This window comes from Daphnia pulicaria, chromosome 6 (assembly GCF_021234035.1).
Source record: "Daphnia pulicaria isolate SC F1-1A chromosome 6, SC_F0-13Bv2, whole genome shotgun sequence".
Taxonomy (NCBI): Eukaryota; Metazoa; Arthropoda; class Branchiopoda; order Diplostraca; family Daphniidae; genus Daphnia; species Daphnia pulicaria.
Window position 1 is genome coordinate 5,011,484 of NC_060918.1, and position 26,726 is coordinate 5,038,209.

Below are 26,726 nucleotides of genomic sequence, written 5' to 3' on the forward strand. Positions count from 1 at the left end.
GACAAAAGTTCTACTGTGGCAAAACTTCTACTTTGACAAAGGTCTACTTTGAAAGAAGTAGTGGAGTTCTATAATCAGATAGTATTGTCGCGTATTGGTTTTCTACTGTCGGGCAATAGAATTCAATTGTTGGATATTTTTAATAATATTTTAAACTGGCATTCTGTATGTATTTAAAATAATATTTAAAAAATTGGGATTCTACTTTCTTTGGAATTCTTCTGTTTTTGGAGTTCTACTTTCAGCAACCCGTAGTGACAGTAGAATAATCCATGCGAAACTACTATAGAAATCAATCCTTGTGGAGAAAAAAATTAATACATTCTTTTGTTTACTAAATATACTTACAGTTACAGTAGTTACCCACAATTTGAAAACGCGCAAGAGAACCTTATCGAAAGTTTAGGAACAACAAGAAGAGCCTTACGGAGAGAAGAGTACTTTTGCGTTCAATAACTAACAACAGGAAAAAGCTAGAACGATGCGAAAAGTATTAAATAGAAAACTTCACTTTTTGTAAGCAAAACCGAAATCCTCTTCAAATCGACGTTCTAAGTCTGTTCCTTACGTCAACCAGCTTCCTAAGCCTTTGAATACCTTCCTTTCTACTAAGTTTTTTTAAGAAAAGCACTGTCACTATGGGGCTGTCCATATATTAGGTAACGCGATGAGGGGGGGGGGGAGGGGGTTGCAAAAGGTGTTACGAAATGTTACAGGGGGGAGGGGGGAGTTTTGAAAACGTTACGTAGCAAGGCCGAAAATTTTTTTCAATTAAAAAAAGTTAAAACTGGCAAAAATATCGATTTCCCACGCTAAAATGTAACTAAAATGGTTCGTCTGTTTAGTGCCTTCATCTTCTTTATTGAGCCTATCTAAGAGTTTGTACCATGTAACACCAAATACATGGCTTTAATCAAGAAAATTTTGTATTTTGTATTTTTAAATTCAATGGGGGGGTTTTGTTTTTTGTTACGTAATTAGAAGGGGGGGTGTCTGTTTTTTTGTTACGATCCGTGACAAGGGGGGGAGGGGGGGTCCAAAAAGGTGAAAAATTGCGTTACGTAATATATGGACAGCCCCTATTAACATTATTTCCATTAGGCCTACATCATCAAAGGACGATTCTTCAAATGGCAGATGAAAATTAAACCCGCAATTCAAAGATAAAATGTGCAACAAAACTAAAAGTTTATAAACTCTCCGAAGCAATTATTATCAAGCTTACAAACTTGTATTTCATTTCATTAATTTACGATTAGTACAACGATTATGTGTAATGTAAATTATCTGGGATTGGGTTTGATTAAAATTCTCAATCAAAACGACGTTTAGTCAAAATTCAACAGGACGATGTCTTAAAAAATCGCCTTGGCATTAACCATTTCTGATTTTGCGTTCGATGTGCCGACAAGGATCATTTGCATCAACAGATCAGTTAATTTTCACGAAGTATGGCCTTCTTGTTAAAATAACCAGAGTTTGAAAAATGAAAACAAAAAATTGACATAACCATTCAAAATATTTACGTTGATTACCGACGATAAACCAATCAATTAAAGTTTTAAATATTTCAAAATGAACCCCAAACTCATACTACTTCTTACTTATTCTTTACTTCTTTGACTGGTATGTGTCATAGTTAGATTTCAATATGGCCTTTTCCCACATTAGATATGGAAAAACAAATTCTGATGATAAATTTTCATGTATAACAAGCTACTGTGTGTCATGCATTTCTTCTCTGAATTTTTTTTATGGGGACTTTTTCTTCTAATTCATGTTGCAGGGGATTATTAGCCAAGGCAATTTATTATTTGTTAGCATATTTTTCTTATTATAACTGTAAGACAGGTTATATTTGCTAGTTTTAATTCGATTGAAAACGTTTCTCTCGTGAAAACATTATCCCTGGCCAAAATGTAATAAGGATACAGTCTTTGGCTAAAGCCAAAACAAATTAAGTAAAATAAAAACATTTGGGCCAAATCAAAGTATATATCTAAGACATACATAGAAAAGACATAAAACATTTAAAATGTGCCATTTGTGAATAATAGATTTAAAATAAATACCCATGAACTTCAAAATTTACTTAGTTTTTAGCAGTAAAACTTAGCTTTCATTTAACGTTCTTGACTAGATTATTATGTTTAATAAATGTATGTATTATAAATTTGGTATTCCAGCTAGCCATATCATGCATCCAAATATTTTTGGCTTCTAAACACATTCTTTTTCTTTAATTTAATTAAATTCCTGCATAGCAGATACATATATACTTTGATGTATATATATGCGATCTAATTAAACGAATTAAGTGAAATTAATTCATCTAAAATGTAGGAAGTTCTCAAGAGGAATATTATTTTCTAGAGATGGTTGCTGATTTAAGTTTCAAAGTCTTATAAAATTATTCCTCGATTTACTTACGACAGCTTGACTGATAGTTTTATATGATAAAATTGGGAATGGAATGACGAGATTCAGAATTTGCGTCTAAATAAGCAAATGAAACATAATTACGAGAATTTTAGTGGACGCAGAACTATAGGCCAACATAAAAGTAGCACAAAAAACTATTTTTAAAATAAACTTTTAACATAAAAATTTGAAAAGAAATTGAGAAGTATTATTGTAGCAACGTAGAAAATCTTGTTGTAGAAGTTAGGATATTTCGGAAAGAGTTCATTAACATCTCGGGATTAATCCACTCACTCAAAATTCCGAATCTATACTGAAGTCTGCGTGTCAAATAAATTCGAACATTCTGAAGTAATGGACTAAAATTGTTTTGCAAATTGAATTGATTTTCAAATTTTTTTAGACGGTTGTTGAATAGATCTGCGTTTTGTTGCTACACCCTTCAGCATTTTGAGAATCGTCAAATCCACAGTTATCTAAGTCTGTTGTTGCTTGAATTGATGCTGGAAAACGAGCTTTACTACTTCCACTGGTATGGTTACCGCTACTGCCACCACTGTTAGATGGGTTGTTCCCTTTTTTCTTCTTTAACATAGTAGCCTGTATATTATAACAAATATTATTTTTAAGTTATTGTGGAAAAAAAATTAATTCGGTTAATTAACTGTAGTGCTAAAGAAATTGTATTAAGTCTTCATGCAGTTTGGAACTTTGAAACTTATGAAAAATCGTCTTTACCTTCAATGCAGATTTCAGAACAACTATTTCACCAGCACACTGAATCCATGGCTCACCATCAACTTGAATAGGTAACTCACTGTTCATTCGTATTCTAATATGCCCACCCTGAGTTTCAGATAAGAGACGATATATTTTTTTCAATTTGTTATCACTTGATGAATAATGACCTGTGCAATTCTAATAGCTGATCGTAATCCCGATTGAATTTGGCCCAAATGAAGAACACCAGTAACCCCTACTACTTCAAGCATACCATCCCAGTGATTAGGCATGGAGAATTGGTCATCACGCTCAAACCCCCACGGGTTAGCGCCAGATCCCCAACTAAAGGTTGAGACCCAATAAGTTTTCGAATTACAAGAGAGAATAACTTGTTTCTGAAACTATCCCGAAAGTAAAGCAATACCTCAATATGTTTAGAATAATTATTCCTTCGACAGGAGGTAATTCAACCATTTTTCCATCCACTTCTAACCGAATTTCCTTATGCATATCTTTGCACATTTTTCGCCCCATCATCTTGCGTATTCCCATCTTTACGTAGACACCTTTGTTGTGTAATCTGTATAAAAACACAGGTAAATATTAGCTTGACAGAAAATAAAAAATTGTCACTTTTATTCAACTAATTCGACTAATTAAAAATTAGTCGAATAAAAGTGACAATTGCAAATGCCTTGAAAAATGTCAAAATTTATAAAGTTGACAGCACATCATCTATGGAAATATTAGTGATCTTACCGACTATTGAACTTATTTGGATTTTCTTCTCTGGCATTATGGAAATCTAAGCAAAGATCAGCATCGATCCCAATGCCGAAATAATTATTCATAACAAATATTTGGGTATTATCTTCATTTGTTATAGCTGTCGAAGTGGACATAACACCACTTGTTCCACAACTATTCTTACAGTCTTCAGATAATTTCTCGTCTGAAGGATGGAAAACAACTGTCCATCTATCAAGTCGGATTTCCTCGGCGTCAATTACATCCCGTAGAAGGTTTAATGGATCTTCTCCCCCAGTATAACCTGAACGTTAAACGTTTCAATGCAGTTCAATTATTATAAATCGTGTATGGTTAGTTGTACCTGATCCCCAACGTAATACGCGGGCCAAATCATTTCCAGTGCCAAGAGGAACAATGGCACAAGGGGGCGAAGAACATTCACTGTCCTGACCAACATTATCTAGACATTGTAAAACCCAACCTATAGTGCCGTCACCTCCGCAGACCAGAATACGGTAATCTTTCACGTGGCGGAAAACATAGAGGCCTGGTAATGGGCCACCAATGTCAAGATCGTAAACTTGATATGGGTTTAAGAGCTTGCGAAAGCTCGTCACAAGTTCAAGGCCTTGACAGCCTCCTGATTTTACGTTTACGAAGACTAAAAGAGGTTGAACTTCGGGAGGAATCAATTGAGGTATTATATTTGGCAAAAGAGCAGCTATTAATAAAATTGACAGATTAACAAACCATTTTTCATAAATTCCATATTTTTTCGTGTACCTGATAAATTTCGCTCCTCATAAATCGCATCTTTTAAGGTGTAGCAAGCCTGGATGGCATCGTCAAATTTCTGGTATGTTAAAACCATCGAACCATACTCGTAATATATGGGCCCAATCAAAGAATATTTGTTTTCTGAAAGTTTTGCGTTAGTATAGAACTTTGCTAGTTTTGAATAAGTTTAAAACTTTGTAAATTCAAGCAAAATAAATAGCAACTGTACCTTTTCCAAGAATATCAAGTAGAATCTTTTCATACTGACGCTGAGAGAGATTAAATGGTAAATTGCTTACGAACACAGCCAAATTTTCGCCACACGGAACTTCCTTAGGTTGAAGGTAGAATCGAGTGCGCTGCATTTGCCGAAGGGATTCACGACCAATCTGCTTAAGCGACTCCCATGGAATTTCTTCTCTACCGAGAACTCGTTCCGAAACTTTATTTAATAGAAAAATTCGTTTAAAAATGAAGTTATCGGGGACAAAACGTACGGAAAATATGAGTATAATGAAATTTTAATATTGTATAAAGTCAAATTCCTTTACATGAAAAATGAAATTACCTCCTTTATGCATAATTATTTCAGTAACCGAAAAATCATCTGGATTTGCTGATTCCAATCCAAACAATGGCAGTGATTCACTGAGTAGACTAGCAGCGCTGGTACCACTACTCACGGGTACAAGCTTAGGGGATTCTGAAACTTGCAGTCTTCCAGCGTGAACGCGAACCCAACCAGAATCGGTAGACTCCCTAAATTCAAAAGAAGAAAGTAAGAAAGTTTTTTTTTTTTTAAATAATGAAATCAATACTCTTTTTTTTACTTAAATGGGGGAATTTTCTTAACTTTCGTCTATATGTTAATTCACAATCAAATAAAAGCCTTTACAAGTCGGAGCCAGTTGCAGAGTAAGCATTAATCGAAAATGTTCGTGTAAGAATTATTCGAGGTTTTGTAGCACAATTGGCACCATTTTCGGCTTCTCCTTCTCCTGCCAGTTTGTCACTAATTATCGTATATGATTTCACTCACAAATATCACATGATCCATATGATAATTTTGCATTGAGATTCTATCAGATCAAATAAGAGATCATATCACATCAAGCTTTTTTATGAAAAGTGAGCTCGTTACTGCCTATACTATAGTAACATTTTGGTGCAATTGTATTTCATTTTGTAAATTTTATTTTACCTAAATTGATTTAAGCAAAACAAAAAGCACAAAAAAATTCAGTTTTCATCCGATAATCAGTTTGATCCGATTTTGAACTGAGGACTTTGTGTAATTCTTTGGGGATTTTTTTCACGTCTTTTAAATTAGATGAATTAGTTTTCGGACAGTCAAGAGGGCAGTAAGAAGTGGGGCTACTTTGGCACTGTTGTACTACGGGACGGAAAATAGAGCTATGAGAGCGCACTAAGGCTTTAAAAACATATTCCCGAGCAGAATTTTTCCTATGAATTTTGTAGAAATATTGCATTTTTCAAATAGATTTACTGTTAGAAATCAATTTTGAAAATATAAAAGAGACACGTTCATTCTGCACTTGTTTACATCTTTTTACAATAAAATAACTATATAAATGTTCATTAAAAATACTTTACAAAATCCCATCAATGTTAGCAAGCCAAGTAATATGTGGAAGTTGTAGCATAGTCTATATTGGATACACGTACATCCTATCGATTACACCGATGATGTTTACGATTTATGCGGATAAAGCAACGATTACAGCCTTTTTATTACCCCACCTTTCTTTTCCTTAATTTTCTTTCCCCCTTAACTAATGCCCCCGATTAATGGTTGGTAATTGCCCTTTAAAGAATTTGAAAAGTTCCATGTGGAACTTTATAACGAATTCCAATAAAATTGATATGTTATCTCAGTAAGAAGACGCGTCATTTGATTGAAATAATCCAATCACCTTGTTTCAATCTCATACCGTCACCCTTTATATACTTTGCCGAAGCTCAAACCATGATGAGTAAAATTCACATATTGCCGTCTCGTTTTCATACGTTAGTTAGCCGATTTTCGTCTTCATTTTTTAGTGAACATTATCCTCTTGGCCTTAACTATGAATTTCATTTATTTAAAATGTCGTTTTTGCTTCACAACAATCGTAAATTTTAAAAATTAACAAATTTCCGGCTTGCTTTGCGTTTGTTTCTTCCGTAGCTCGTTCAGTGGTTCAGCCTTGAACGCGTCTCCTCTCTACCGATGCAAATACAAGTGCTCGAGTTTCCACACTTTTAAAAAATAAAAAACCTTACCAACTTAGTGGTTCACCGCTGCTGTGACATGAAAGGAGAATTGAGTAGTAGGAGAATTTTTTTTCAAGAATTTTTCACCACTATGATTACCATTAAACTTTCCAAAATTAAATCATGTTATTCACATCAAGACAAACGCTAAAATGAACGGTTTCTCAGCAGTGAAAATATCAATTTATTATACTATAATACCAAACGCAACGGTTCTTGTATAAGAAAATTCTTCTCGGGTTGTTAGCTCTATAAAATCAAGTGTTGCCGTACTAAAAATCATTTGAGTTTTGATTTTAAAACGGAAAATTTCTACATATTTTCCCTTTGTTCTTCATTCCTTAGTTGTCGGTTTTCGAAAATAAGAGATTTTACATATTAGGGGCAGGGGGGGATACAAGCTGTCGCTATCCTTTTTTTATATATAAAACATCTTGAGAATCTTAATAATCTAAAGTCCCCAAGAACTTCCAGTTTAAAAAGCATTTAATCGAATTTTTTCCGTAAGCTACTCCCAGTTGTCAGGAAACTTATATACTGTGTGTAATTTCGTCCCACTTTGCGAAAACAGCTCAAATCTTCGAGTATGTTATTAGCTTTCTTCACAATTTAAGATAATCATATACAAAAAATCATTCAGCAATTCAGTAGATTGGCTATTCAGCTTCATTAATCCAATCATATCTGATTTAAATAAAACATTAATTTTCATAGGTTACGCGTTTAATACTAACACTACCAAGTTAGCTCTGTATACACCAATTGTATCTCTTTTGCACCGACTTGTACGGTTGTCCTAGGCTTGCAAGACCCTAAAACCTCTATAGCAACTTGCTGCCAAAAAGCGAGCGTTGATTTATGTTCACAAATCAACAGTTTGTAACTTTATATTGTTTCTCTGTAAAAGAACGAAGTATTCTAGCTCTTATACCAAAGGATATTGCTACAGTTATAAAATAGTTGTTTATGTTTATTATTATTAATGTATAATCGAATGAATAATCGAATAACCACTTCTCCGGGTTAATTATTGATTGTTCCAAAACTAAAGACCCAATAAAATCTAAATGTATCAATTACAAATGTCCAATAAAACCCACACTATTTTTTCCGTTAATTGTGCTAAACATTTCAAACAGCATAATAATTAAAAATTTCCTACCTAAAACGAAGTAATAACGCTGGTTTTCTTCCATCAACTCGCGTTAACAAAGGAATTGGATATGGATCTTCAACTTCTTTTTCAGAATTTCCACACAGGTCTGTTAGATAATAATCCCCTAGTAAAGAAAGTGTAACAAAATTATAAAATATTTGTTTATTACGAAACAAAAACGCCTCTTTCATAATGGCGTCATCCTAAATTATTCAGTTCGTACTTTATGATTTCATTGGCTTAAATTCTGTAATTAATAACAGAAATTCAAAAAAATGCAACCAAGTTAAGAACAAATATTTCCATTATTAAATATGTGGTCAAAATAAAATCAAGTGGAGGATGAATTGTCAAATTTTCACCCCGACGTTCACATTTCAGAGCCGTTCTTTTCTTAATTCTTAATTCAAAGCGTTCACAACGGAATCTTTGAAAACAAGGTATGTTAGGGATATTAAAAACTATAACTTAATCTTTTTATTTCAATCGTATCGCAATGCATTTGGCATTTGGTAGCTATGAAAAAATTTAAAATATGTTCAGAAGAACCCCGGCCTCCCCTACATTTCTTAGATGGAGGCAAAGAAAGGAAATTAAAGAACCAATTAATCAGAGGAGGAGGATAAAAGAACCAAACAAGTTTCGTAAAAAATTTGAGAGTAAAAATCAAATTATTCTCTCAATAATGTCCGAATTTAATTAGAAAACGAGCGAATATAAAAATTATCCAGTTTTAAGGATATACTTATTACAATCATATATTATTTTTCTGGATATATATCGCTTATTACACACAAATTATCATTCATGCAAACAATCATATCCAATCTTATTTATGTACCGATGAGACGAATTTCACCCTTTAAAGGAAACGGTGGGTTTCAAACGCTTTGTTAAATCATTCTGGGCTCTTATTGGTCCGATTTTAGTAACATTTGTTATTCTATACGCAATTTGAACGTTGGAAATTGTAATCAAAAGTATTAATTATAGCTCTTAAAATAAAGAATTGATTTTCCTTTAAAATTTGGCTTTTTTATTATTTTAATGCGCATTTCAAATTGAAGACTTTTCTTTATAGTATGTGGCAGAAAAACCTGAGAGTGCCTTTGACGAAATAAAATAAAAGCTAAATTTGAGCGGTAATCTAAAGTTAAAAAACGAAAAAAGTGAGATTTGGCATACATCCGGTCTTTTACATTGTTTTGCTTGAAAGTGAGTAAAAGATTTCGCAGAACAGGTTGGATTTTCAAAATCTACTGTATTGCTGTAGGGCTCAGCTCACTTATAGCTAGGAAAAATGAAAGGGTGCTTAATTCTAGTTTTGGTGAAAGAACTTTTCACGCGCGAGTCACTGGCGTGATTTTAATCTTATAAGAAAAAAGTAGAGCGATAAAATTTTTAGTAGGGCAGACGAGGTCAGCTTTCAAACGAAAAAATGATCACCAATGCCTCTTTTTTTGAGACAGGAGCATATTTGAAAATTAAAATATTCTTCGATATCTCTTAAGATAATAGCGAACAAAAGACTGAAACGGCCGGGAATCTGCCGAGCTTTTTTTTGTTTTTTATTTTATTTATTAGTTTGAGCCATCTAACGTTCAAATTCTACTTCTAGTTTCCCTTTTTTGTGAGCATTGTCATGTTTACACTCTCTTTTATTGGCTCATCCTTTTGGTATTATGACGCGAAACCAGTTTTTGTAGCTAGGAGTCGTGGTGGCGCAGCCCTGCCACCACCACCTTGGGTTCCTGCACCTAAGGAACCCAGCGCAACTTGCGATAAAATATCGAATGTTAAAAGTGATGGAGTAAAATCATAGATTATTACGCTAGTGATCAGTTTTGTGACCTTTGCCTCCATCTTATTAAATAATGGGAATTTTCTTTCGCCTATTGCAAACTCAACCCCAAAGTTTTAAAAAGAAGGTATCTAGTAATATGCAATACCCATAAAACGATGGAACACTTTTCTTTCAACCCCTGGCTATGTGTGTAATTTTATGCGTGCGTGGCTATGCGTGGAAAAATTAATGAGACTACAGTGTTTTACTGCGGTATAGGTATAGGGAAAAAAAAGTGAAATCGTAATTAATAAAATGATAAAACGAACAAGAATTGCCGTTGCGACCGTACCTTTTAATAATATTTCAATGGGATTTATTGATTGGATCATATATTTTTCTAGGGTTTTGGTGTTTGTAATACTTTTTTTGGCCGATTCCTCGTTCAAAATTATAACCCATTTGACCCCGACTCGATGGAGGAATTGGTAACACAACATTCGTGAGGTTGGATTTCGAGACCCATAACAATTCCATTCCCTAGCTATGGAAGTGAACTTTCCAAAAGTTTAGAAATTATTCCTATGCCGAATCACGTGGCAAAAGTTTTCGCTTGTTTCAAAAATTCACGTTCTTTTCAGAATGAATTTGCCTTAAAGCACTCCATTATATATAAATGCCTTAAACTTATACCTAGATATAGGTGTTTCATCGAAGACATTTGGGAGGATAATATATTTGTTTAAGAACGGGTAACCATAAAAATTATGTGCAGAAACAAAATTTAAAGTCCTAAATTTGGAGTTGTACTATTAACAGTTCATCTTATGAGGCAAAGTAAAGAAGATATTGAAAGAAGACACAAGTTTGTGTTTCCTAAAACCTTAAAAAGCTCGTTAAAAAGAAAAGAAAATATTTTATTATTAAAGCTCTTGTTCAATCATATGAAAACCAATTGTTTAAAAATATTTATAAAATCTAAATTAACTTTGATTATGTTCGTAAGGGTAATAAAATTACCAGGATCGCCCGTCAGATGAAATGCCCACATTGCAGCAGCTACTAGTTGTTCCACGCTAGTGTGTCTAGGAACTGAAATCAGTTTGTAGCTATGATGACGGAATGAAGCAATCCCGTCATAAACTTTTATTAATTCTAAATAATAAAAAAATATATTCAACATTAAAGTATCTACAAAGTACTATCAAACATGAAGATGTAGAGTTCTATATCAATTTCATAATTTTTACCTTCGTCTCGGTCATCACGTTCTCTAGATCGATCTCGCTCTCTGCTTTGACAGTAATTGTCATCAGTTTCTCGGAATGATTTAGTAGCGGCTTCGCCACCTCCTCCACTCGAAAAATCTTCTGAAATACTGCGAGCTAAACAATGATTGACTGTATTAAAATGGTACTTAATTTTATATTAATATAAATCACAATGAATCACTAATGAAATTAGTTGCATAGTAAACAAAATAGTGGTTCAATTTAAATTCTTTCATCGCTGTTTTGACACACATATCTTGAACATCACGAGAATGTTGACTAACCCACCAATTACAAGATTAAATATGAAGGATTTAACATCTCAGAAGAATTATTATATTGTACGTACGGGATGCGGTCTCCCTCCTCCTTGGTTGTGAACCTATCAGTGTTTCCAGTGCAACTGTATGACAATTATTACTGACGGCGTGTGGTGGCAAAAGACTTGGTGCAAGGATTCCATAGTTGCATTCTGGATTGACAGATTTGTAGCACATAGAATGCACCTGAATAAATATTTGTAATGTTTACAATTTAACAACAACATCAAGATCTCTGAAGTTCACGAAGATTCTGTTTAGAGTTAAGAAATGTAATACCTAGTTGTCAACAACTAACTTAATTTTGCGGTTTAATAATTTGCAAAATATTGGCGAAAGCAACAGAAGAGTTTAAATTTAATACGGGTTACTAACAAATCATGCGTAGAAGGTTGTATCCTGTTAAACATAATCCACTGATCTATAATTCTATATTCATCAAAAGAAATTTAAAATATTCAGAAAAGGTGTACACTTGATAAATGTATTATCAGAAAACCCAAATCTATTTCATTAAAATGTGTGACTTTCATCAGCTTTTTCGTGCTTAGTGATGGGTTAATAATTGTAATTTGTCAATTTGATTATTAAGATACCATTAATATTATTTTAAAATATAGTAGTTTTAGTATCAATAAATGATTGCCTTATAAAAATCTTGTCTTGCTAGGGTTCTTATCCTTAAATTATCGTGCAAAAGTTATATGTTCTAAAACACGACCACATTTCTTATGGCGAAATTTTAAAAATAAGCCGTTAACATGGGTGATATACTGACAAAACCGTCGTTTGCAATCTCTCTTGTCTTACTATCGTCATTGCATACACATATAGTTTATTTAAAATTGATAGAGCGAGCAATAATCCGAGAAAAAAATTTATTACTCGAACTCAGGATCACACTTTCATTATATATCCAAACTTTGTCTTGATCAAATTAAATTGGAAACAATGACATTGTCATGCATTACCATATATTCTAAAACCAGTGCATTGAATTTGACGGTTATTTAGGATTTATCAAATCTTAAAAAGTAAAATTTAATGAAATCTAATTAAATCAAAATTTCAATAATAAAAAAAATTAATCATTGAAAAAATCCGTTCAAATCCAAATCATAAAAAAAATCCAAATTAAAATAATCCAATTTAAAAAATCCAACAAATTTCAAATCAAATCATTGGACAATCGTTCAAATTCAAATCATTAAAAAAATCCAAATCCAAATCAAATCCAAATCAAATCAAAATCAAATTTTAAAAAAGTTAACGAAATTTTTTCATTTCAAGTTAAGAAGTTTCTGTGTGCAGAGTGATAACTGTCGATATGAAACATTTTAAAAAGCAAATAAATTGTTAAATTATAGTTTAAAAAACAATGGACACCAAATAACTTTATAATAAAAAAATGAACGAATAAAATTAGTAAGACAATTACTCAATTAGACAACGATAATGTTAGACATTAAGTTTTAAGAGAAAAAATATGGACATTTTTAATGAAAAAAAGCATTTGAAATATGGCTGCTTTGATTTGGGTTCTTTTAGCGGACTTGATATCAATAGCTGTATTAAAACTTAAAAGCCCGCTAAATATTAGCTGACGAAGCAAGTACTCTCATAGCGTTCCTTATTGCTATGGGTGCAAGTGCTGTAAAACTATGTTCGTTCATTTTCCAATACTGTACTGGGCTGAATGAAAAAATCAGTTTTCCAAAAATCTTCATCAAAGAATTAAAAAACTTTTTTACTCAAGAATTCATATTGTTATTTCATAATTTCAACGTGTTGAGCGAGTTTAAAATGTCCTAGAATAGATGTTTTTCACTGCTTTATTGGGTGCGTAGGGTTTACCCTAGCGGTGATTTACCACAGTGCAAGAACCGCTGCGGTCCCAACCCTACGTACCCGATAAAGCAGTGAAAAACATCCCCTACTTCCTAGTGATTAAAAAAGCTGTCGCTAAAAGGACGTTTCCAGTTTTCCTTTATCTTGATTTGGATTTGGTTTGGATTTTTGAAGAAAATCAATACAAATCCAAATCAAATCTGTCAGTTAAAAACCATTAAAAACATTTTAAAATCCAAATCAAATCTTTAATTTTTTTTGGATTTCATTGGATTTGATTTGATTTTTTCAAATCCTATAAATAATTAATCTTCTATAACTACATGTTTTGCATCTACCTCTAGTTAATAGTTATATCCCGTGTGTCAAGTTCCTATCGTTCTCTTCTTAATCCACTATTCCCTACTCGTGTATCAATATGGTAGGTACAGTTGTAATCTGCATGTAAATTATTAGCAATTTTTTTTCACTAAAATGTAATTTTTTTTACCGCCAAGCCACACCATTCACATTTCCATCCGGCCAGGCATTCAGCGCTCCAACAAGATTTACGGCAAAGTATGCATTTTGCTCCGGTGGGTAAGTTTCCTTCACGCCAATAATGCGTTGGTCGAATCTCTTCCAATGTCCATCCAGGAGTGTATGTAGAAGCTTGTCGGCAATTTGGCAATGCTCCGTCTTGACATTCAGCGTGCACATGATAGTCACAAACTACAAGTAAATGGAAAAAATTGTACGAACTCATACAGTACCCGGCCTTAAAATTTACCCATCCCCACCATTTCCGCGTTTTAACACGCACAGAAAATGCATCTTGAGAGTAAGAGCAAGTCAGATATGTTAAACCATAACCCCAAGAGGAAAGTCAGCGCTTTGGAAGTCTACTGGAATTTGCTAATTCCTGCCGTTTCAGCTTTTTAACACAAAACATTTGCATCCTCAGAGTAGGCCTTACGAGCCAATAAGATATTTTAAAACCCTAATTCAGAATGCAGCAGAGGAAAGTCAGCGCTATGGATGCTTACTAGTGTTACAATTAATACTGATTAAAATGATTATTTTTTTATATACACACGTATTACCTTCACATCGGAAAGAATAGGTATCGTCCAAACGTTTACGACAGACGTTACAAAATCGACGCTTTTGGCTGTGATGATTGGATTCTGCCCAGAAATGTGCAACCGGTGTCTGAAATAAAAATATTTATTTTAAAATTTCTATTTTCGTATTAAAAATAAAAATTGTAAATAGATGAAGAACAAGAAACAAGACTATTCTTTAGAGATTTTAAAATTGCTAAAATTTTTTAAGATGGCTGTAAAACATAGCATACATAAGCTCTTGATAATGTGTAGTATATATTGCCATAACAACTAGACCAATGCTATTTCAATAACTCTTAATTTTTTGAAATAAAATAGCACATACCAGAGAAAAAGCTGGAAACTCACCACCATTAATGTTACTTTAAGCAAAGCTAGTTATTTCTCTTGAAATTCGTTTCACGAATCGGAAAAGCGACAAAACATATCAACGTTATCATTTTTAAAATTATTTTTCTAGACAATAATGTGATTCACTAACGTGGTTTTATTTCGAATTTTATTCAAAAAATGTAATGCGGACATATGTGTTAAAGCCGAAACAGCCTTTTGGTTCTATAAATATCAAATAGGCTTTCCTATCTAGTCAAAATAAATCAAAATCGGAGAACCTTTCAGCAACGGCGGTCGAACAATTGCAATAGTTGAGTAGCAAAGGCTTTTCATACCCATTTTTTCATCACGATGTATTTTTCCGTATGTCAATGAAGCTCACATTTCTATCCTCCATGTTTATTATGATTATCTTACTGTAATAGTAGCCCAAAATATATTAAATTTTTATTAAATTATGATATAGTGAATAATGAACCGGCATTCAATACTAATCGTTGATTATTCAAATCTGATTGAACGTTTGAGAATTTATCACAGAGACATTTTTTCTTACAAAAAAATATGTTTAATTAACAAAAAAAAATTGAATTAGGGTAAAAATGAAATTTGATGTCGAGAATTGGACAGGCGGTGTACCATATTGGGCAGGAGTATAACTCTTAAATCTGAAACGAAATATTGTTAATAAAAGGAAAAGTAAATCGAAGGGAAACGAAGGAAAGCGAAACATTCAAAAACGCAAAGAGCAACACAGAATAAAAATCCTTTAACATCGTTTCCGTGTCGTAAAACCGTGATACCTAGGGCATCTAAAATAATAAAAAAAACCTTTGGGTATCTTTTAGAGGAAAGGATAAGCAATAGTGTTTATGAATTTTTTTATGAGCCCTACATATGACAAAAAGTGATGCGGGCAAAAGGGGAGATCTTCGATTTTCTCTGTCATAAGAGGGGTTTCCTAATATTGAACAAATGTTTAGCTATAGAACTGTAGTGGATACTGAGTTCTCAGATCTAGCAATTCGTATAATCTTTACTCTTTTCATCGTGGTTTATGTTTGTTGTACTCAAAGTTTTTTGTATCTACCTTTGCTCTAATTTCCCCTAGTTTTTCGGTAGCCAAATGGACTAGTACCTTTTAGTAGTCCTTCCTACCTTATGGTAGTAAAACCATTAGAAAAGAGTCGAGAAGAAAAGTAGAGTCTCTATATTTACCTATTCTGCCTTGTGGCTTTGACCAGCATCGAACTGTAACTAATGGATTCTCACTTTCAATTATGAATTGGCATTTCAACTTGATAACCACTGTACTGATTGAACCTTAGATTTAACAGCAAATCGTAAGTATCAGACACAGTTAGAGTAAATGAAATGGACTCTTGTCATTTTTTCGTTGCAGTAAGGAAAATAAGCATAAGCATTTTCCCAAAACTCTTACTAAGCATAACAAATAATTATTAAACATTAAAATGCTAGACAGTATACTTTTAACCTACCATACAAAAGTAGAATGAAAAACAAAATAATTTTTTACTTTGATAAAGTAGAAGTAATAAAATAGTTTATTACTTCGTTAAAGTAGAAGGAATTCCCTACCTTTTTCCTACTTTTTTGCCTTTACCATAGAAAGAAGGGAAAAAATTTGAGACATAAACTAAGAGTGTGTGTTAAAGAATGTAGAAAAACAAATAATTATTATTATTATCGAATTCCTACAGTACTTACGGAATATCAATTATATATAAGTATGAATTTGTAATTATCATGATTCTATCATTTAGAAACAGGTCTTAGCGAGAGGACAACATAGGGCGAATCCTCTGATTTTGCTGAATTGAGAGATCTTGCAACCCAGCATCCACTATACACGTCAAAAGACAAACAGTTGTTTTTCCAAAGAGGCTGGAACATAACATGTATAGTTGAATGAAGAAACAAAAATACTTTGTCGTTAACCACCTGGGGTGGTTCAAGGTATAGGGTGACGGAAAGAGAGTCTTGGTACTAACTGAAATGGAACATCTCTCCCAAATCGGCTTCACTCGGTTTTTTCATTCTTCAAAATATAACATTTTCTTTTCCACGACTTTCTGAGTTCAATCAGAATCTGATTTTTAACCCAGTTCAAGCTTGTAAATGTTAGGAACTCACTGTGTTACTCTATCTGTCTATATCTAGATATTTAGGTATACACAGGTAAGAACACGTAGCTTGATATCCTACTCGGTTATCACCAAAACTTTTTCACAAACCAAGCACACTGACGCTGCTTGAATGCTATCTGTCGTTATGTATAAGCCAATAAACAGCTATTCAATGGTAAACAAACCAGTTGCCATGGTTAAAATAATGTCTTTCTGTGTCCGAACACAGTTGTTTACCTCCTGACATTTTTAAGCCTACAATAATAATAATAAAATGATGTAATTTATTTGTATAGCGCCTTTTACACAAGTTATCAAAGGCGCTTTGACTCAGCTGGGAGGAGATTTGAAATAGGCTACAAGTAAATATATCAGCTTCAGCAGTTATACATTGGGGAATTTTTGAACAAATATGTCTTTAATGAGGAGTGGAAAGAAGAAAGTGAATCACAGGATTTCACCGAGAGAGGACTGTTCCAAATTCGGGGAGCTGCATTCGCAAAGGCAGGATATAAAGGGCATGACAAATGTTTGCTAACATTTACTTCGTAATCATGTTCAGCTAAGGTATTCGAACTATTATTATTCGAAACTATTTCAGCTACTCATTACCACCTCGGGACCACGAAGTCCTGGTAAAAAGTGTCGTTCAAGGTGTTTTTTAGACATTAGCTCGCAACAACCACTCCTTTATCTTAAAACTAGCGCCCAATTTTGCATGGAACCTTACGGAACTACGTCTTTCCAGATTTTTTTTAATGAAGGACTTTTCACATTGAGCTCGAAAAAAAATTATCGTACTATTAATACCCCCGCTCTATTGTTAAAGACTACTTTTCTTAAATTTGATCAATATAGTAAAGGAGAGTGGGGCTATTTGGAACGGATTTTGTTTTTCACCCTTATCTTCTTTTTTAATTTATCCCTGTAGCTCTTTGAAAATACGAAAAAATAAATTGGGCGTTATAAATTTCTGGGCCAATTAGTGGGCCGTATGGCCATATTGCTATTTTAATTTTCAATAAGTTATCAGTTAATTCTGTTAATCTTAACTAACAGCAGTGAGCGTTTTTTAAAAGAATTTTGGTGTACATTTTTTATTTCTTAACTTACTAACTTACATACAAACCAAACAAAATGAATACTTTGTATGATTCTGAACCATTAAAAACCATATAAACGATTTTTTAACGAACCGTTTCATTTAGTACAGCGTTCCATATAAGTACAGTCTCCCCAACGAGCCCCATGAATAAATCATGTAGCTTTTCGGGAATACGCGCCATCATTTAATGCCAGTAGTGCAGACGCTTCACCTTATATCACAACCACAGTTGTCTCCTTCTTTTCCTTAAAACAACAAGGCTAAATCGAGTTATGATGCGTATTGCGCATTTTCATTCAGTGGGTTTTGAATGGAAGTGGGGGATGAGATGGGTTGATCGGATGGGTCAGACAAAGCGAGGCAGAATACGGCTCAGATGATAAATTCCAATGACTGCTGTGTTGCCGCGATGGATACAAATGTTAAAAAAGATGTCGAATAGCCCTGTATGATACAAAAACCCTTATGGAGCAGTTGAACATCCTGCGTTGCCAGGTCTGGAAATCAATTTTATGTCCTAAAGAGCCAATCAGCGTACAGCCTCTTTAAAACGCTGTACGCTGATTGGCCCTGATTAGTCAAAAACAGCTGTCGCTGCTGTCCCGATTTCCCGATAAAGACTCTTTTTTTAAAAACGTAAATATTATTGATCAAAAATTCTAAATTTTTTTTTAACGATAAAGAAATGATTTAGCTTCATTTCTATATTACATTTACATGTCATTGACTCTTTTTTCTAAAAACCTTATCTGGCGGAAAAAAATTAACTAACAAAAATCGTTTTTTTAGTTGTGTTAATAACTGATACAGTTACTGACAAAACTCAACGAAATTTCATGCCAAATTAGATGGCATGTATCTAAATAACATACTAAAAAAATTTTAATATGATAAAAACATTTTCCCCCTAATGTACCTCTTGACCCGGTGTTCCGGCATACTCCAGTCTCCCCTATTTCGGTCTGGTTGAGTGGGAGATCGCTTGTTAATAAACGTATTAAAATAATTGCTCAAAGTGAGAATCGATCCATCAATTTATCTGGTAGGATTTAAGCTTGCTATCCACTACACTACATAAAAACCTACCGATATTCTATGTAATAATCGATATAATACTAATCGAATATTTACAGAGATTAGGACATGGCTCATTCTGTGTAAAGTCTAGCAGTCGACAATTCCCTCCTCCTTCTCCCTAGCCGACGAATTCGACTGCGCTGCTCCTAGGCAGTTTCATTTTTCGACTTTTTTTTTTGATCGGGTTGCTCTTTGAAATAAGGGTGCAATTTCGCCTTTAAAAAATATCCAGAAAGTTTGAATGAGTTTTAAAAATATTTAGATCACGCGCATCGAAAAAAACACGAAAAATCGTGAATTTTTCGTGATTTAATTCATAGAGCCACTACCATGGGGTATTTTTTATTGCTCTCTTCACATCTGTTATATAACTAAATTATCTATATGCTCTGTTATTTTAACCTTATTGCACAAAAATTAAATCACGCGCAAGGGAAATTTATATTTAAAAAGTCGTCGTACAGCAATGCATGGGTTTTTATAATCTTTTCTTTTTACCAGAGAAAACGTCTGTGAACGCGGGAAAGATAAAAACGGCAAAATTTTCCCCAAGTGATGAGTCTCTCTAGTGGTAGGTATAGCAACTTCTTGTTCAGAGACGAGAAATTTTGCCGTTTTTTCTTTTTTTTTACACCCCTAAACTTTAACAAACAAATTAATTGAATTACTTAAAATGAAGATTGGCTTATTCTTCATCTTTTGCTAAAAACTATAAGGGCGGAAGTTTTGCGGCTATTTTTTTTTTTTTTTTTTAACAGGGCCCTTTTTTTGGTAGAGCCATAAGAAAAGCACAGCAACTGCCCCAACTTTCACTCGGCGAAATTGGTGCACATGACGCCAGTTCCAGGGGGTAGGGAAATGTACATAAAGGGGGGGCGTATTTTTTTTCATGTTCCCAGTTTTGTTTCGAACCCCCCCTCCAAAAATCTTAGGATTACAGCAACTAGGTTGCTAATTAAAAAATAAAAACTAAAGACGCGTAGCGCCGTCAAACGCCGTGTGGGTACTGTATGTGCACAGCAGGTACTATTTGATTTTGAAATATATGGAAAGGTTATTGGAAAGTGAAAGATGAGTATACTATCACTCAAAATTTTTCTTTACTTTTTTAATTAATTTTGCAATATCAAACTTTCTGCAACCTGTAACTCCTACAACAATAATTTCTGATTCCAGTGAATATTTTTGTAAATCTGTATATTAGAAAATACTTGCTCCCACGTGATTCGTAGCTCATATATCAGAATGCATCATTTAACAAGTGACGCCCTAATCAGCTCACCCAACAAGATTCATTCCTTTATCATAGTTCAAGTTGACACATATTTGTTTCGTGTCCTTCCCAACAAAAGAATTAGTTCAACGATCTCTATATAACAGTTTGGCAATGGTGAAAAGTGTTTTAATCTTGAGGTGGTTTCACTTTCGACTTTACTTTCAGCAACGCCAATGGTTTTTAGAGATCACGTGACAAATTCGATCGAATACCGACTGGAGGAGCCCTAGTCTGCTACAATTTGGCGTTGCCAATTTTAATTTTAATTTTTGCTGGGACATGGCAACTTTGTCAGGGATATGGAGAGAGAGGTATGGCGGTCTCTCCATTACCCCTGGCTTTGTTAAACACACTTTTCGTGCCATGTCGAGAGTAGGCATGGTCGAGAGTACTCAAGGCATCATCTTATTGGGTAAAATGTGGCGTCACGTGACTTTCGGCAACGTCTATTGTAAGATTGACTGTGTGCACACTTAACGAACCCCTTGTGCCAGCATTTGACTACAGTTTTGAGATCTGAGAGGAAACTTTTTTGGTCTTTTCCCAATAGATGGCTTTTCGATTTTTTAACTGAGCAAATCGAAAATGAACGTTTTAAACTGCGCGCGTGGAAAAAGGCATCTAGCGGTCAAAAATCAACTTTTAATGTAATTTTGTCTTTGCTCAAGGTTTTTCAAGTAAATTTTAATTCGATTTTGACGAACGAATTTTTTAATCGATTATGTATTTTGAAAAAAAAAAATTAATTTCTGAATTGCGAGCTGAATTGTTATTTAATTCTTCTGTGTCAGATTGCCGCACGCAGGTAGTCGCGTTCCGCACAGTATTGATAGATTGCTTTCGATATGATGAAATAAAAGCTGCATTGCACAATTTGATTTTAAAAAATAGATACCAATTAAGCTTTAAATCGCTGTATGCATGAAAATTAAATTTGTCTCGCAATCCAAGTGGATGCCAATAGCCAGCATACATTAATTGGGTTGTTCGGGGTTGTTTTTGATTGGAGTTGGATAATTTTAGGGAACCGCCATAAGCCCACATCAGAACTCAAATTTCTATTCATCAGTTCCTATTCAAAACAGTGTCGATCCCACAGCTATTACCAGCCGTCGCTAGATGCTTCTTTTTTTACCACTAACATGGTAATAGGCTATTGCCATGGCAGACCAGCATGGCAATAGGTTCCACCGTTGCAAACGACCTATCATTTTTTTCTATCTTTTATTTTCAAGATTTGGATCTTTAAAAAAATAATCGAAATAACAAAATAATCGGAAATAAAATTTTAACAGAAGAAAATTGTTCTCCGATGTTTCAGTGATTATTGCTAGCAACCGATATCGCTAAGAATTAATCCGAAATAATCGCGGCAAATCTGCTTTTTTCATACTCTTTTCATACGCAAGATTTTTGTTCTTTTTAAATACTTGTTGGTTTTCATATTAGAAATTTCAAAATTAGACCTCACTATAAACTGAGAAGCCGAAAAAAGTGAAATTATTTTGTCATTAACGAGGTCAAATTTTTGTTTAATATTTACTTCATACCCTCTTTCACTGTCCAATAAATAAGTTTTTTTTTATAAAAAAATTCCATTCCCTTTCCAACCAACTGGCAATCCACGACTATTCCGTGAATTCCATAATTTCGAAAAAAAAACATGGATAGGGGAGAGTGGGGCGATCTGGCGTTCGGGTCGGATGGCTCAATTGATTTCTTGATGGGTTAGAATTGCAATAAGATATTGAAAAAATCAGGAGATGTAGATGTTAGTAATGCGCATCTTAAAACCAAATTTCATGGCAGTACGACGAACGGTTGAGGAACGAAAAATGAAATAAATTTTTCGTCTTAAAATTGGGTCGTCCTACCTTGACTTTTGAATCAAATATCGGCTTTCCCGATTACTTTAAAATTATAAAAAAATATGGAAAATATTCTACGTTATCTCCTCTTCAATCCTGTTTAGTTTGTTTTATATTTACAATAGTTGAAATAATATATATTCAATAATATACCAAGACCCCTTTGTTGGGGGCGCATCGGCCACACAGCGTCGAGGCTTTTTGGCTTACATAAAATTGCATATTATAGCAATAAAATTATTTTTGGTCAACTTTTTTCGTGTTTTTAGTCAACTACCATACTTATTTAAGCTTTTTTATTGATATTCCGTTGGTGGGTTGCATTATTGGGTTATTTTTTTTAAATTTTGAGTTTCTAATGTCAGTCAACGGTTTTTCCCCGGTTTTTCCGTAAGAAATACCGGGGCCGAGACACCCCGGCGGTGTGAGCAAGTGACCACCCCCCCCCCCCCCCGTATCAGGGGCGGGTTTGCTCTTTTTTTTTTTTTTTTTAGATCGGTAATAACCTAGTCTTAATATATTTAGATCGGATTGAAAAAATCACCATTTAAAGCAGGAAGGATTCTCTTTCTTTTAAGATTTTGTGGATCTAAATACGTTGGAAAATAAGGGAATGGGAGCTAAGAGAAAAAAAAATAAAAAGTGAGCCAGTCGCCCCACTCTCCCCTACCCTGATTGATATATCGACAGACGATGTTTTAAGATTCATTTTTAGTGATTTTCATCTTCAGTTTTTTATTCTTCCTCAGTTTGCTGTTTGATTCAACCTCCAAGTCGCCATAACATCAATGATTTTTCCTCGTTACAAACCCAATACTAGACTGAGCAAGAATAGATGCTTTGCAATACAATAAAATAATGAAGAAATTCCGGCAATTTTCAGTACGTTCAACAATAATTACTTTATTGTTTAAAATACGTATTTAGCATTACTCTCTTTACTAAGGAAGATATCCCTTTATTGTAAAATTTCCCTGCTAGAGAAAATTGTACGTCAAACTATGAAAAGCACTGATCGATGAAGAAGTAGCAACAGCAGCCGCGCCGTCGCGAAGCTAAAGAGATGGATCCGTACGATGAACGACCCTCCTCTCTCCAGTAGAATCAGTGATTTGGTGTAGTTCACAGATCGATAACGCGGTAGACGAGGGAAAGGGAGTGAGTTACCATAGCAACACTTGACAGGATACAGCTGGATCCTACTGCCTCTGAGAAAGCAACGATCATGTCCAAATATTTCTCATAATATCATAATATCAGAAAGTCTACCATTGATTGTATAAATGAAAAAAAAAATAATACAACTAATTTCAACCTTTTCTACTTTTCCTTTCGAATTCTTATGATCAATTATTGATCACTTATATTTAACTCTATTTATTGTGAAACTATTGGCTTAATAAGTTAGTTAAACTTCGGGGAAAATCTTATCGAATTTTCAATTACAATGTAGGAAGTATAAACCGGTTAAAGCCAGTAGAATAAATTGTGATTTTTTCCTCATATAGCATGCAATGTAAATTTTGTAGTTTTGTTGCACAAGGTGCATGATTTATGTGCGAAATCATTATTGGTTACCGGTACATGTGTCTCCTGTTAGAGGAAAACGAAAATATTTACCGGATGTTAAGATACTTTAACTTCTTTAGCTAAGCTCGATTTTATATTTTAAAAAATAAAAAAAAAATAAAAACTTCGTTTGAGTAGTGTGCATGTATAAGACGAAAGTGGTAGGAATAATATACAGATTACTGTAACAGTAACACTTTCCACCAAAAAATGGATGGAACCTAAGAAGTCAATCAAAGTTTCATTGCGTTGTTCTTACAAACACATGGTGAAATTTTCGTGAAACATTATCGAATTTTTTATTAACAGCGAAAACAAAGTAGCGTAAGATGAGAAAAATAACAAACAGCGGTAATTAGAAAATAGTACTAGGTACTAGTGGCAAATTATGACAATAAAATTCCGTCTTACATCGTGCAATATTTTTCCAAATAGCGGGAGGGGGAATGCATTTCTAAGCCTACCTCGATAAGTGCCGTGGCGATGTGGATACACGGTGATACAACTCCCTTAAGGCAGCGATCGTGCACGACGAAATTGCAAACTGTAATGATTTAGATTTCGTTAGTCTCGACAGTCTATGGTGGATGATTAGGGATAGTTAACAATTTCATAGTAATGTTACAATAAATTCTATTTTATTCCAACTTCAATAAAAACTCATTTTATTTTAAATGTATATTTTTGGGATCTCCCAAGACGTCGACGAGGAAAACAGCCTTCCAAAAGTGGCTCTAGTAATCCTTAAGTATCCAAACATAAGTATAAAAAGTATCAGACAGAGACCAACTGTAGGTTTCCGAATCAAAGTATATCGATTGCATGATAACAAATCAACACATGCTGCTAGCAAAAGTGCAAAGCCTAATTCAATAACAAATATTACCGCTATATATTATAGGCCTATCGTTAAAAAACGACCAATAGATATATAGTCAACTCCCCCCCCCACCCCCATTTTCGTGTAAACTTCGAACTTGAGATACAGGCCATAAAGCATCCCTGTTCCCCCAATGGTTCAGGGGAAAAATTGTGTCAAATTTTTGCGTCATTTTTACGCAGTTCCCAAATGGTAATCACAAAATATGTAAAAAAAATTTTTATTGATACCATGAGTTATAACTTGGTACATTTCTTGAAATGGAGTTTCTCAAATTCGAACCTCAACGCTGTTCTCTACTCGGTAAGAAATATAGGCTTAGTTTAGCTTCTACATGAAAATCAATACGCCCTTCAGTCTCTCCTCTCTCTCTTCCCCTTGCACTTCCAATTATTTATCTCTCCTGTTGACTGTGGCTTTCAACTGCCTATTTTTTCTACATTTTCTTTTTTTTTTTTTCCTTTGCTATGTTAGATTTTCTTTAGGGATTATTTTAATTCTTTCAGGAATTTGTAAGCATTTCAATTTTACTTGTGTCTTTAATCCCATATAAATACGTATTTGTGAAGTTTTGCATTGAAAAAAAAAACGAAAACAAGTAAATATTGATTACATCTCGCATGCTGATTTGTTCGATGTGAACCTTGAATGGGTTTTACTTCAATGATAATTTCGATTAATTAAGATATTCGTGAATAATTCATTTGGATTTCACCCAGGCTATTGAAAGGTTAACACAGGGGTTAACATACATTTTCAAGCTCATAAACCAGCATTACTTTCTCTCATATTTAGAAAAATCTCAAATACAAAGGAGTTTACACAAAATACATTGATACAGTTTACGTATAAACTAACAATCAGTTTTGGTAATATTGCTCATCTCTTTGACAATATCCAATATGTTTGTGGAAAAAATTAATGTGGGTGAATATATTCTAAAAGAAAGCGTGGATTTGGAATACCTTCACATACGTATCCCTGTCCGAGAAGTCCCCACACCAAATCTGAACAATGGTGACAATAGGAGGGCTTATGAAAATTCTTCTTGAGAAAGTAATGTCCATGACTCCCAGTTGTTGGCCATGGATCCTCTCCGCCAGTTGCCATTTTTCTCAAAGTTGTCGATAACACGAATTCAATTAATTTCAACGATTGTCTCTTTCACTTTGCGTGGGTGCAAATATTTGTAACTTGAAAAATACGACGCTCATTCACACCAGACTGTGTTCACACTTATCAAGTCGAACAGGGTATTTAAAGTTTGAAGCAGTTACCACAAAGACACGTTAAAGCACCACTAGGCAAAATCGTTCCTTTTGCACAAACCAGTGAAACCACTGACACTAACTGCCGCTACACAATGTTATCTATAGGTCATTAATTAACGATGCCATATGAGATTATCCATATTTCTTAACCTCACTGAACTGACTAATGTAACAGTGACTTCCAGTTTTTGGTTTTTTGCTTTTCGCCGATTCTGATTGATAATCAAACTGCATTGATAATGAGCACATCACATCAGCAGAGAAGTAGCTACAACAACTAAAATTGTAAAGGCCTGGAAACCTAATGTGATCGACCAACTTCAAAGAAAACCGCACTCCTACGCGATATGAACACTACACTTCCTACAAACTATCACTTTAATCTAGAAAGGATACGAAATGTTTTTTGTTGAAATCATTCACATGACTAGTAGCCGAACTTAAATACGTGATAATTTACTTTATTCGCAGCACTCTTCGGATAGTTAAAGAGAAGTGATTAGAACAAGTGAGTAGAACTGGATCACGTCATTCTGTTGAACAACTATTTGATTGAATGACTCTTAAAATTGTGTTTAATCAAGTAGCATCAGCTACAGCTACACAATCTCGGCAGGAACTAAGGTTGAGCAGGGTTGATGGGGGTTGAGGTGTGAGAACTGGAAAGAAAACTGAGAACCAGCCGAAGCCCGAAGGAAGGAAGGATCGTCAACTTGTCATCCTAGCGGCGAAAATTCACAACCTATCAGTCTATCATTAGCCACTGTTGCC

The 26,726-nt window shown here is 34.0% G+C and overlaps 1 protein-coding gene across 2 annotated transcripts; it reads right to left on the reverse strand.

Annotated features, from left to right (window-relative positions):
* Window positions 1-1,755: 1,755 nt before the first annotated feature.
* LOC124343027 (diacylglycerol kinase theta-like) lies at window positions 1,756-26,648 on the reverse strand. Of its 2 annotated transcripts, XM_046796133.1 has the most exons (17): window positions 25,650-26,648; window positions 24,269-24,348; window positions 14,406-14,514; window positions 13,814-14,034; window positions 11,505-11,661; window positions 11,135-11,269; window positions 10,905-11,039; window positions 8,108-8,225; window positions 5,240-5,430; window positions 4,901-5,113; window positions 4,678-4,812; window positions 4,256-4,615; window positions 3,904-4,195; window positions 3,569-3,724; window positions 3,330-3,486; window positions 3,160-3,267; window positions 1,756-3,021 (listed from the first exon to the last, which is right to left on the reverse strand). In XM_046796133.1, the coding sequence occupies exons 1-17, from the start codon at window positions 25,792-25,794 to the stop codon at window positions 2,821-2,823; spliced, it is 2,913 nt and encodes a 970-aa protein (XP_046652089.1). In that variant the 5' UTR covers window positions 25,795-26,648; the 3' UTR covers window positions 1,756-2,820. The 2 variants fall into 2 exon arrangements, with proteins under 2 accessions (XP_046652089.1, XP_046652090.1); XM_046796134.1 differs by lacking the exons at window positions 14,406-14,514; window positions 24,269-24,348; window positions 25,650-26,648 and adding an exon at window positions 13,662-13,761 and having other exon boundaries at window positions 13,814-13,901.
* Between the last annotated feature and the right edge of the window lie 78 nt (window positions 26,649-26,726).

Coding starts and splice junctions, on each gene's coding strand:
- LOC124343027 (XM_046796133.1), bottom strand. CDS start 25,794: ATGGCAACTGGCGGAGAGGATCCATGGCCAACAACTGGGAGTCATGGA. Junction 3,725..3,903: donor CCAAATAAGTTCAATAGTCG/GTAAGATCACTA, acceptor GTTTTTATACAG/ATTACACAACAAAGGTGTCT. Junction 3,268..3,329: donor CAGCTATTAGAATTGCACAG/GTCATTATTCAT, acceptor TCTGAAACTCAG/GGTGGGCATATTAGAATACG.